The sequence below is a fragment of the Rhinatrema bivittatum genome, chromosome 13 (assembly GCF_901001135.1).
Source record: "Rhinatrema bivittatum chromosome 13, aRhiBiv1.1, whole genome shotgun sequence".
Classification (NCBI taxonomy): domain Eukaryota; kingdom Metazoa; phylum Chordata; class Amphibia; order Gymnophiona; family Rhinatrematidae; genus Rhinatrema; species Rhinatrema bivittatum.
Window position 1 is genome coordinate 3,644,484 of NC_042627.1, and position 13,587 is coordinate 3,658,070.

The 13,587-nt window shown below is 38.8% G+C and overlaps 1 protein-coding gene across 2 annotated transcripts; it reads left to right on the forward strand.

Moving 5' to 3' along the window:
• Positions 1–1,185: 1,185 nt before the first annotated feature.
• LOC115074790 (olfactory receptor 1020-like) lies at positions 1,186–9,149 on the forward strand. 2 transcript variants are annotated; one of them, XM_029574614.1, is made up of 3 exons: positions 1,186–1,200; positions 4,834–5,730; positions 7,675–7,692. In XM_029574614.1, exons 1-3 carry the CDS (start codon positions 1,186–1,188, stop codon positions 7,690–7,692), a joined length of 930 nt encoding a protein of 309 aa, XP_029430474.1. The 2 variants fall into 2 exon arrangements, with proteins under 2 accessions (XP_029430474.1, XP_029430473.1); XM_029574613.1 differs by lacking the exons at positions 1,186–1,200; positions 7,675–7,692 and adding an exon at positions 9,116–9,149 and having other exon boundaries at positions 4,822–5,723.
• The last annotated feature ends 4,438 nt before the right edge of the window (positions 9,150–13,587 follow it).

A 13,587-nucleotide genomic window follows, 5' to 3' on the forward strand; every position in this document is an offset into this window, starting at 1 on the left:
TCGTTGGAGTTATCAAACTTATATGTTGAAGCAATTGATTTGCTAATTGTTGTTACCCATTGAAAAATGTATAGATGTAGGGTGACTACACATTACAAGATGTTAATTTATGTACAATTGTGTTAAGTATACGATCATGTTGGCAATTTTTAGGGGTTATGAGTATTAAGGGGAGTATGGATAAGTAGAGAATGAATGGAGGGTAATGCATGGATAATATAGTTTTAATGTAAGGGAGATCATTATACACATAGTGGGTCTTATGTATTAGATTAGTTGAGTCTAATTTAAGTGTGTAATTGTACATACATAATAAAAAGTATTTTGCAGCATTATAATTTGCTGAGTCCCTCTGGAGTGTATGTATATTGAGTATTACGAACAGAGGTAGTGCATGGACATTAATTACCTGGTGAGGTTTCACAAATAGTTTAGCCAGTTCAGCAGCGGAAGGTAGCCCGGGTAGTGCCACGAAGTGTGCCATTTTCGAGAAGCAATCAACAGTCACCCATATCATGTTGTTCCCACCAGAAGGTGGCAAATCCACCATGATGTCGATCACGATGTGTGTTCAGAGTTCTTCAGGCACTGGCAAGGGTTGGAGAAGACCCCAGGAATGTCCAGCAGGAGCTTTCTGTCTCACTCAGGTAGCACAGGAAGCTATATATGCTTGTACATCTGCCTATATCATGGACCACCAATAAAAGCATTGAAGCATGGCCAACATGCGAGCTTGTCCAGGGTGACTGGCCAAATGAGAGTCATGTGCCCATCTCAATAGCTTCTTCCTCATTCCACGAGCCAGCACTGTTTTACCAGTGGGGACCGCATGATTGGCTTCCAAAACCACCTTCTCTAGGTTGATGATGTGGTGAGGTTCGTCGGGCACATCTTCGGGTAGAAAGGAGCACAAGAGAGCATCTGCCAGGACTTTCTTCTCTGCAGGACAGTATTTGAGCAGAAAGTCGAATTGGTTGAAGAATAATGACCACCTGGCCTGTCAATGATTAAGCCGCTGTGCATGATGCAGATATTCCAGGTTCTTGTGTTCTGTATACACCATTATTTGGTGTTGAGCTCCCTCCAACCATGGGTGCTACTCCTCAAAAGCTAGCTTAATAACTAACAGCTCTTTATCTCCAATTCCATAATTCCTCTTGGCTGGAGTGAAATGCCGAGAGAAAAATGAGCAAGGTTGAAGTGTGTTGGTATCGCCGTTTTGGCTCAGCACAGCTCCCACGCTGACATCGGAGGTGTTGACATCGATGATGAATGGGCAACGAAGATCAGGGTGGCAAAGACAAGGTTTTTTTAGGAAGGCCCCTTTGAGGATTTGAAAGGCCGCTACAGTTTATGGAGACCACTGAGATGGGTTGGCTCCTTTTCTTTGTGTTTAAATCTTTTCATTAATAGCAAAACAGGTATAAGTTGTATATATAACATACATTTCCTTACGTAAATCATGATACAGAAAGTGCAAAACAGCAGTACTTCTTATAATCGTATGCGTAAAGAGAAAAAAAAAGAAGAAACAAAGAGGAGCAGGGAAGAATAGATAAAGAAGAGGGGAGAGAGAGGAATACAGAGAGATAAGACAGGAGAAGAGTAAATAAGGATAGGAAACTGGCTAAGTGATGAAATCATCGTCAAATGTCATCCATTCTACTACAATGAGTTTATGTAGTCATTCAGAAGCTTCCATACCCTACCCCAAGATAGCAGACAGCGATATTTAATAGCCATTGACTGTTCGTATTTGCTAAAGATACAAACTGAATTCCATCAAAGGTGCTCCGAAAGCAGATCACTGTGTTTCCAGTTAGACATGATATTGTGTATAGCCACACTCAGTAAAAAATCTAGTAATTTACGAGCGAGAATGGGAGTATTATCAAAGAATAGGTGAGAGGTTATGAAAGGCCTAGTACCATTGAAACAGTTTTCCATACTGCCTCCAGAATATGGATACATGAGGACAGTAAAAGAGCATATGGGAGAGTGATCCTTTAGCACCCTTGCAGGACCAACAAGCATGAGAGGTAAGTAACCCAGCACGGTGTAGCTTCCATGGCATCCAGACTGCTCTGTACATTACAAAGAAGGATGTCTGAGTTAGACTGGAAGACAGTGATATGCGATTGGAGACCTTCCATACATATGACCAAGCTGCTGAATCTGGTTGATGAGAAAATTCAGATAACCACACAGAGTAGAGGCTGTTAATGGAACGAGGAGTTAAATAAGCTTTAAGCAGTTTGTAAAAATGAGAAGCTAAATGGCCTAGAGCACCATACGTCTGGTAAATATTAAGTACATATGGTAAGTTAACTCCGACCAATTCAGGTAGAGAAATCACATGGAGAGCATTACAGAGTTGAAGCCAGGCATAAAACTGAGATTTTGGTAAAGTATATCACAATCTCAACTGCTCGAAAGGGAGAATATCATTATTCTGTAGGATAGAGTGGAGAAACCATATCCCTTGGGATTGCCACAAAGGTCAATTAATAGGGTGGCCACCAATTTGGATCAGAGTGTTGCACCAGATAGGAGCATAGTGGGACGTTTTCCAAGAGCTGGAATCAGGCATTTGAATTGTATCAAAATCCAAAAGGGCTTTTAGGTCATTCATGACTAACTGGAAGGGTTGACTGGCTGCTAGACTAAGTAACTATTCCTAAATCTGTTACACCTGCTCCTTCTTCCATTTATTTTTATGGCACATAGACTTCAATATCCTACAAAAATGAGACAAGAACGAAACAAATCAGACAATAGGATTTGTCTAATTTCTGAAACCTGCTCCATTTCTTTTGGGGACATACATCCCATTTGTTTGGGATGCATATTCATTTTAAATTAATGTGCGTTTCTAATGTAAGTACCATAGACTAATTAATAGCAGCGTATACTAATGTTCAAAGATGGAAACTAATCATAATCCTGTCTGCAATGATGAAAGTGGTTATGCTGAGGGTGGGAGGAGGAAATTCACCTACTAGATGCAAATGATGGATCATGGCACAAGGATCTCAGCCAAAGTTCTGTTTGACCTGGAGACCCAAACAAGAGAGAGGAAGGTTGTCAGTCAAAACAAAAACAAAAATCAAAGCATGAAGCAATTGCAGTTTTGAGCTGAAATCATTAGTTTAATAATTTAATATTGCTTATGCTTTGCCTATCTGACTCCAAGGATATGATAAACTCCAGAGAGCATGTTCCATATGTACGGTACATAATTTAAACTCTCCAAGAGGACTTAGACACCAGCACATTACAAGTATCTACATTCATGTGAGTGATATCTTGTATGTAGATTAGCTGCATAGATATATGTGTCTAAATTTATTTTGCTTAGTATGTATTGATATTTCAAACATAAAACATATTTAACAGTATTTTTCTACATTTATTTTAAATAATATTTTAATTTCGTTATACTTGTGTCCATCTGTTTATTAATAGAATTACTCTATCTGCTATATACCTCATATAATATTAGTAGTGTAGGAAAATTGTATGTTTTTTACTATATTCTTCTGAATAATTTTTTATTTCAGTTTAAATAAAAGTTATTTTTCACCAGTTTTTAAATAGTATTTTATCCCTTTGTGCTATCATTTAAGAATACATTTTATATTGTCTAATGTTCTTGTCTTCTGCCAAGGGTGATTAAATAATTTGTTATAAGTAGGACCAGATCCTAGGTACCAGGACAAGGATCATGCAGTTATTTTCTTTAAGAAACCAAAGTTTGCGTGTGTCTCAACCTGTCAAAATGTATTTGTGACACCTGGGATTGTATCACATGAAATTCTCACAAAAAAAATGAAGAATCATTTATGTTTCCCACGTTTTTCCCCTTTAAGATTTTTCATAGCCATTTTCTAGCTGTTGCTGATGAAAATGAACACAGAACATGTTAAAGAATATAAATATCAATGCAGTTGGATCACAGAAGACAGAAAACATTTAAAATAATGAATAAGAACTGGTAAAGCAAAAAATGATTTTTGAGACTGTAAATATTTCTTTAGGAGGAAATGAGATCAAAAGCTAGAGAGAAGGCTCAGGATCATATGTCTTCTCTATGGCAGAATGCTAAAGTGAAACATGAACCTATAGTAAAGTGAATGCAAAGAATTTACACTTATGTGAAATGTGGCACTATAGATGATTTCTGAAGATTGCTGGAAGGACGTGATCTGAAATGAAACCTGATGTGATAAAGGGAAATTGTAAAATGTAGCAGAAGACAAGCTCAGGTAATTAGAACTTCTGGTGGTAAATTAGCAAATGAAGTACATAAAGGAACGATAGGGGAAAGCAAAGATTAGTCTGGGCTGATGAAGCCAACAAATGGTCAAGATCTGGACATACAGGTGCAGTAAAGAGGAAACCTGAGAACAGAGAGAACTGAAGCTCCATAGTTTCCAACTTTTGTATCAAAGACCGCACCAGATGAAGATTGAGCTTTTATGATAGTGAGAATTCTGAATCTGCTAAACTTCATGGTTAAGAAATCCCTGATGCTTATTGCTTTTATGCTGTATAAAAAGTTAAAAATTGCTTTTAAAATTATATTTATTGAATGATGATGAAAATAAGCCAAGAGTAATTCTAAAATTTGGTTGTTGTTCAAGATATTTGCCTCACAGATTTTTTGGCCTTTTGTTTACTGTAGTGTTCCATTCCACTGTGACAGATGCCAATTATACACTGAGAATTATAAAACAAAATGGTTAAATGCACATTGCTCATATCTGATCTGCTTTGATTAAATCTAATTTCTTTTACCAGCAGATATGATCTCTAGAATAAATGGAAGGCAAGAATCAGACCTCAGTGACTGACTTCATTCTCCTAGGACTCACTCGTGACGCCAAACTACAGATTCTGCTCTTTGTGCTGTTCCTGCTGGTTTACATTATCACTGTGCTGGGCAATATGTCTCTCATTGTTATGTCTAGGTTGAATTCAAACCTGCAGACCCCCATGTACTTTTTCCTCTCTCACTTATCTTTTGTTGATATCTGTTATTCTTCAGTCATCACCCCCAAAACCCTGCAAGACCTCCTGACAGAGAAGAAAACCATCTCCTTCCTTGGATGTGCTCTACAGCTGTACTTCTATGCTGGTTTTGCCACTGCAGAGGACTTCCTGCTGGCAGTGATGGCGTACGATCGTTATGTGGCCATATGTAACCCATTGCTTTATTCAGTCATTATGAGAAGGAGATTGTGCATTCAGCTGATCAGTGCATCATACGCGATTGGCTTTTGTAATGCCTTCCTACATACAATTTTTGTTTTCAATTTATCCTTTTGTCGGTCCAATATAATTAATCACTATTTCTGTGATATTCCTCCACTCCTAGTAATTACTTGTTCAGACACCTTTGTGTATGAACTTGTACTTTTTATCTTTGCTAGTTTTAATATAATAAGCCCCTTTCTGGCTATCCTAGTCTCTTATACTTATATTCTCTTCAACATCCTGAGGATTCGCTCTGCTGAAGGAAGACACAAAGCATTCAATACTTGTGCCTCCCACTTCACCGCTGTGCTGATATTCTATGGAACAATATTTTTCATGTATTTAAGACCTGCTTCCAGTTACTCTATGGAGCAGGACAGAGTAGTTTCCGTGTTTTATTCAGTGGTGATCCCCATGTTAAATCCCTTGATTTACAGCCTGAGGAACAAGGAGGTGAAAGCAGCACTGCTGAAATTATGGAGACAGCAAATTACAGCATTCAGAGGACTTATTAGGAGAGAAATCAATACTCAATAAAATGGCAAACATGAAAAATATACAGAGAATGTTATACATATAACTTTTCCTTAATGTTCAGCAGGAAAAGTCTGCCTCTGAATATCCTTGGATGAAGTTTCACTCATATTATTTCCATACAGTTTTGTGCGTGGAACCTTAGCTGGAAGGAGCTTTGAATATCAGCTCTAACAGATGATATTTATTTATTGTTCCTTATTAATGGCATCTAATTAAAAGGACAATAAATTAGATTCTAATGTTATTATTCCAGGCTGCTTTGGCTTGACTGAAGCCGTCAGATTGCCATGTCATTTAGCTTTTGTCTATGACTAGTTCTCTTATACTAGTAATTCTTTACTATTCTCTTTCTCTGCTCTTTCAGAGCTTACTTTACATGAGCATTTCTGTGGATTTAGCAATGTTTTACAAATGTCTTATTGCCCACCCATTATGAGAATAAACCTATGCATGTATAACCCGTGTGTCTGTTTCTCGGACTAAGCAGAGATATTTCTGGAGATGGGTCTTTGCTATACCATAGTCTTTGTCTTGCATCTTTTTAATTGTCATTCATACAGGAGCTTCTAAAAACCAGTGAATATTGATTCTATTAGAAATTCATTTATTAAACAAGAAAGACCGGTATCTGCAAACCTCTCTCTTCTTCAGCCATACGATCTCCATTCCCCCCACCCCACCAAGACTACAGGAAAAGGATGCAGCTGTCTTACATTTTTACTTTATTATTTAGATGCCACATAAGCAATACAAGTACAATAAAATTTGACTTACATAATATAAACAGAACAAAATCAATACAGCATCAACAAAACTTGCTTGGAGCCACCTTCCCATATCAAACCTCAGCCTCAATCCACCACTCTCAGTTTCCACACTAAGAGATAGATTCATCAAACTATCGCATGCGATAGGAATAGGGGTGTGTTTTATGGTAATAGCTTATTTATTGCAAAGTGCACTATCTTAGCACAGGTATTACTGCAGAGTGTGATAACGTTTTGGAAAATATCCCCCTAAGATGGGAAAAGAAATATTTTATCCATCTTCCTGAACTGACAATAATTAATCATATTCCTAATAAAACATGGAAGGAGTTCCAGGTTTCAGGCATTACTGATGTAAAGGCCCTACCTCCATCCCTTATCACAGCTAAACTTACACACAAATTAATATTTTACTCACGCCAAATGAGAAACTCTAAGGGCCCAATCAGGCTGATGCCATGCCAATTTTGCTGATAGATATCTTGGTCCATTCACTGTCAAAAACAGAAAAGCTATAAGATAACAATTTCAATTTAGCCTGTTCTGCAACTGGAAGAAAGTGCAGATATGCTGCCAGCGAAGAAATCCTCTCCCCCTTCGCCTAGACTTCCTACACGCCATTCTAGCAGCGCTATTCTGAACAAGCTGTCATTTTCTTCTCAAAGTATAAGACAACCCTACTATAAAGGTGTTACAGTAATGCAACACCCCAATGACAAGGGCAAGAACCAAGATATTAACTGCAGAATCATCCAAGAAATGTTCTAACTGATGTATCCTAAAATGAAAACAAGTCTGCTTATATGTTTCACCTGCAAAAAAAATCCAATGAAAATCAAGGTCAAACATGACCCCAAGACTTTTCGGTTTAGATGAAATAGTAATTTCAAAGTCATCCAGAGATAGCTTAGTTGGCCAATATTGCAGTATATTGTATCTTACCTTTGAATTTTTACCAAGGTTAGTAACTATGGATATTAACCGTTTTCTGCTATTCTGCAGATTTTGAAGGTTTGGTGTGATGTTTTAAATTGAGGGTACCAAATAATCAATGCACTACAAATGTATTTAGAGGGATATCTATCTTGACACTCTATTACTCAAATACTATCACCTCCTTAATAAATTTTAGTACTTTCTTTTTATATTTTTGGCTCTTAACCACCCCTGCAAGTTGATAATTATTTTCTACCCTCTTTTTTCAATTGTATCACAAAAATATTTTTTTATCAAAGAAAATATTTTTAGGAAGGAGCAGAAGGTTTCATACAGCATTATTTTGTCACTACCATCCGGTAATGTACTACCATAATTGTATGCAATTTTAAACCCATAGCAACATAAAACTTAACTAGGAACAGAAAAATTTAAGATGAAGGCAGCAGTCCAGCAGCAAGAGTGGGGCCTCCCAGTCTTTTGCATTGAGCGTCCCATTTATGATTTTTACCCACTGGTGAGAAGTTGTATGTGTACATCTGATGCAAAGAGCTCCTTTCTCTCAGAGAATAAATCCAATCTCTGGAAGCTAGAGTGGCAGATCTGGAGGAGCAGAGGCAGACAGAGAGGTATATAGATGAGACCTTCAGGGACATACTATCCAAGTCCCAACTCCAGTCTGGCAGCCCTTTAAAAGGGTAGCTTTCAAACTAGAACAAAAGGGAAAACAGACAGTTGCTCAGCAGTGCATAGTTTGGACGGGGGTATCTTCAAAGAATACTAATGATGCATTAGATTTAGGGCATCCCAACAGAGTGGTTCCAAAAATAACAAAAGTAGTCAAAGTGCCTATAACTAAAAACTCACCTGAGCTAAAAGATTCCAATTTATCCCCATCAACTGAAAAGCAGAATGTAAATACAAACAAAAAACTCACTTTGAAACATTTGTATGCTAATGCCAGAAGCCTAAGATGTAAGTTGGGAGAATTAGAGTGTATAGCAGTGAATGATAACAGACTTAACTGGCATCTCAGAGACATGGTGCAAAGCGGATAACCCATGGTATAGTTTTATACAGGGCTACAAATTATATTGCAATGACAGAGAAAAACATCTTGGTGGCGGGGTGGAGCTTTATGTCTGGGATGGCATAGAGACCAACAGGATATGACTGCATGAGACTAAATGCACAATCAAATCTTTATGCAAAGAAATCCCTTGTGTGTTGGGGAAGACTATAGTGATAGGGGTATACTACCATCCACCTGGCCAAGATGGTGAGACAGACAGTGAAATGCTAAGAGAAATTAGGGAAGCTAACCAAAATGGTAGTGCAGTAATAATGTGAGATTTCAATTACCCCAATATTGACTGGGTAAGTGAAACGTCAGGGCATGCTGGAGAGAGAAAGTTCCTGGATGGAATAAAAGAAAATTTTATGGAGCAATTGGTTCAGGAACCAAGAAGAGAGGGAGCAATTTTAGATCTAATTCTCAGTGGAGCACAGGATTTGGTGAGAGGTAACAGTGGTGGAGCTGCTTGACAATAGTGATCATAATATGATCTTTTTTTAATTAATGACTGGAAGGGGGTCAGTAAGTAAATCCACAGCTCTAGCGCTAAAACTTTCAAAAGGGAAATATTTTCATAAAATAAGAAAAATAGGAAAAAACAGAAAGGTGCAGCTAGAAAGGTAAAAAGTGTACAACAGGTGAGGACATTGTTAAAAAAAAATACCAACCTAGAAGCACAGACCAGATGTATTTCACGCATTAGGATAGATGGAAGGAAGGCAAATTTATTACTGGTATGGTTAAAATGTGAGGTGAAAAAGACTATTTTATCTAAAAGATCTTCATTTAAAAATTGGAATAAGGATCCATCAGAATAAAGCATACGCATTGGCAAGTTAAATGAAACACATTGATAAGACAGGCTAAGAGAGAATTTGAAAAGAAGTTGGCCATAGAGGCAAAAATTCACAATAAAACTTTTTAAAATTATATCTGAAGCAGAAAGCCTACAAGGGAATCGGTTGGACCATTGATGATCAAGGGGTTAAATGGGCACTTAGAGAAGATAAGGTCATCATGGAAAATTAAACAATGATAAGGGACATGGCCTATGAGGAAAGGCTAAATAAATTATGAATGTTCAGTTTGGAGTAGAGATGACTGTGGGTGGATATGATAGAAATCTTCAAAATCATGAATGGACTTCAACAAATTAATGCAAATCTGTTATCTACTTGTTATGTTCTTATACTATTCTCTTTGCTTTTTTCCTATGTGCTCCCACATGCCAAGAAAAGGATTTGTCCTGCCCAGTTGATATATGTTGACTCTATGGGCATGGGTCTGGCTTTGGTCTCATATCTGTGAGAACAGAGAGAAATGCTGCAGTGGGTGGGGCGGCAGGATCATCCTAGCCATAAGAGACAAAAGGCAGAGATGATGAAAAAACATTATGTAAGAAGAGAAGAGCAAGCATGGGAATAGAGATGGAGCAATAAAGGATTGGGGATAAGAAAAAAAAGGAGATAGGAAAGGGGAAAAGAAAAAAGGGGCTTGGGAGAGCAAAGTTGGGGGATGGGGAAGAGGGAATGGGAGAGGATGAATACAAAAGGGAAGAAAAAGGACCTAGGATGGTAGGAAATTAAAGAAAAGTGGCAGGAGATTGAGAAAGGACCCTTAATTTGGAGGGAGGGGTAGCCAGAAATATAATAAAGGAGGAGAAGAAATGGAATAAGTGAGAGTGCAGGGAAAAGAGGAAGAGAAATAGTGATAGAAGATCATGTATGAAGAAGAGGAAAAGGGGAAAAAAATCAGTAAAGGATCAAGAAAGGAAAATAAAGTATTACAACATTTGCTGCTGAAGGAAAGAAAATAAAAAAGAGATATAGACAAGAGAAGAAAATTAGAAAAGAGAGATGCTGAGCCTGAAAATCAAACCAGAGTCACAAAGACTGGAATCTATTTATCCAAAAGAGAATAAGAACATAAGAACACGCCATACTGGGTCAGACCAAGGGTCCATCAAGCCCAGCATCCTGTTTCCAACAGTGGCCAATCCAGGCCATAAAAACCTGGCAAGTACCCAAAAACTAAGTCTATTCCATGTTACCATTGCTAATGGCAGTGGCTATTCTCTAAGTGAGCTTAATAGCAGATAATGGACTTCTCCTCCAAGAACTTATCCAATCCTTTTTTAAACACAGCTATATTAACTGCACTAACCACATCCTCTGGCAACAAATTCCAGAGTTTAATTGTGCGCTGAGTGAAAAAGAACTTTCTCCGATTAGTTTTAAATGTGCCCCATGCTAACTTCATGGAGTGCCCCCTAGTCTTTCTACTATCCGAAAGAGTAAATAACCGATTCACATCTACCCGTTCTAGACCTCTCATGATTTTAAACACCTCTGTCATATCCCCCCTCAGTCGTCTCTTCTCCAAGCTGAAAAGTCCTAACCTCTTTAGTCTTTCCCCATAGGGGAGCTGTTCTATTCCCCTTATCATTTTGGTAGCCCTTCTCTGTACCTTCTCCATCGCAATTATATCTTTTTTGAGATGTGGCGACCAGAAATGAACACAGTATTCAAGATGCGGTCTCACCATGGAGCGATACAGAGGCATTATGATATTTTCTGTTTTATTCACAATTCTCTTTCTAATAATTCCCAACATTCTGTTTGCTTTTTTGACTGCCGCAGCACACTGAACCGACGATTTCAATGTGTTATCCACTATGACGCGTAGATCTCTTTCTTGGGTTGTAGCACCTAATATGGAACCCAACATTGTGTAATTATTAGGAATGTGAATCGGTTTTTGATGATTTAAAACAATCGTCAGATATATTTTAAATCGTCAAAAATCGTTAAGAGTCGCGATACAATAGAAATTCCCCCGATTTATCGTGAAAAATCGTAAATCGGGGGAGGGGGGAAGACGGGGAAAACTGGCACAACAATAAAGCCCCTAAACCCATCCCGACCCTATAAAACAAATCTCTTACCTTCCCCCACCCTCCCGAACCCCACCAAAGCTTTTTACAAGTACCTGGTGGTCCAGTGGGGGCGTGGGGACCAATCTCCCGCTCTCGGTCCATCGGCGCCATTTTGGCTGCCACTCAAAAATGGCGCCGATGGCCCGATAAAAAAACAAACCACCCGACCCTTTAAAAACGACCCCCACCCTCCCGATCCCCCCAAAACATTTTAAAATTACCTGGTGGTCTATTGGTGGTCCCGGGAGTGATCTCCCATTCTTAGGCCGTCGGCTGCCACTCATAAAGATGGCATCGATGGCCCTTTGCCCTTACCATATGACAATATGGTAAGGGCATGACAATGGTATCCGTGCCATTGGCCGGCCCCTGTCACATTGAAGGAGCACTGGCTGGCCGGCGTCATCTTTAAAGATGGCCGCCGCCATCGTAAATATGACCGCCTTCATCTCAATTTTGATCAGTTCCTTGTTAAGTTTTAGGTTGCTATGGGAGTAGGAATGTATCTAACGTCCTTTAAATGTATTAGTGAATTCACTATGTGTCTGGTAGTGGCCTACAGGGGTCTGATCAAATTCTCAATAAAGTTTTTGTTGATTTTTTTTTTTTTTTGTGAAAGTGGCACCTGCCTATAAATTAAGGGATGAGCTAGGGGTGTGTGGGCAAGGGGTGGGAGGGTTGGGAAATACAAACAATCTAACTTCAGTTAGTCAGCCAGAGTGACTCACTGCTCTCTTGATTAACAAATGTTGGTACCTATTCAAACTCAATCACACTACCTCAACACCTTTCCAAGGTGAGTAACTGAGCTGAACTATTCAACCTTTTTACATAGGTATACACTGTTCCTAGCTTATTTCTAGCTTCTGGCTACTTTTTGGGTTTGTTTGTTTTTTTGTGGGTTTCTTTTTTTTTTATACAAACACTCAGTTTGTATTAAATACAAACACTCAGTTCTTTAAAAGTCTGCAGAACACTCAGTTCTGCAGACTTTTAAAAATAAACACACTACCTACTGCTTACTAGCTACCTTATTGATTGACTATTTAAAAATACAGTCTAACTTGTTTATTCACTGCCTTTCTGACTATTAAAAGCACAAACACACAAACATACTCAATAATATTCCCAAATAGTTAACTTTGCCCCAATATTTTTAAAAAAGACAATATCCCAAGCAAAAACTTACTGATTTCTTTCAGCCACCAGCAAGGTGATCCTCTCCTCTCAGTGTTCCCACTGGAGGGAAGCGAAATCAGGTAACCATTTCAGCTGTGTCCACTGTAGACTGCAGAAAAGCTTCCAATTTCTCAAGCTGATGAAAGAATTGAGTCCAGTTCTGATAAGTAACTTTCATTTGCGCTGGGTACATCAAGCCATATTGGGCTCCCATGGTGCGCAGCTTGGGGCGAAAAGTAAGGAACGCTTTCCTTTTGTCCGCTGTGGCCTTAGCAAAATCTGGGACAAAAATTATTGTGTGACCCTGAAATTGGGTGGGCAAATTGCATTTTGCAGCAGCTTAAATTGCAAGAACTTTTAAGCATTAGAGGGCGCAGATACTTCGAGTTTCGTAGAGGCATGGAGGTTATGCAGTGGGCCCTCTCTATTTCAAAAGGGAGATCAAATTTTACCTGTAGGCACAACAGAATCATCGCAGTTAGAAAAGTGATTGTATCAGAGCCTTCTACCTCTTCCGGGACACCAAGGACTCGCAAATTATTTCGGTGGTTGCAGTTCGAGAGCTCTTCCAAGTCCCTTTGCAATTGTTCCATGTCCCTGTTAATTCGTGGGAGTGACAAAGTTGAAAGCAATAGGGACGAGGTTTACAATTCTACATCCTTGGAGCCTACTTTGAAAGCTTGCTATCTGTTGAAACATGTTCTGTTAGTCACCCCTGATCGCAGCCATTGCTTCTGTATTATGTTGTATCATGTCCTTGAGTTATTTTAACTCTACGAGGACTAAGTCTGCTGATGCCATGTTTTTCGTGGCTGAGCTTTTCTCCGGTGTGGGTGGATCTTTTTTGATCCCATTGGCACTGCAAAAGTGGCTTCAATCTTACCCGCTTTTGTTGTAGACAT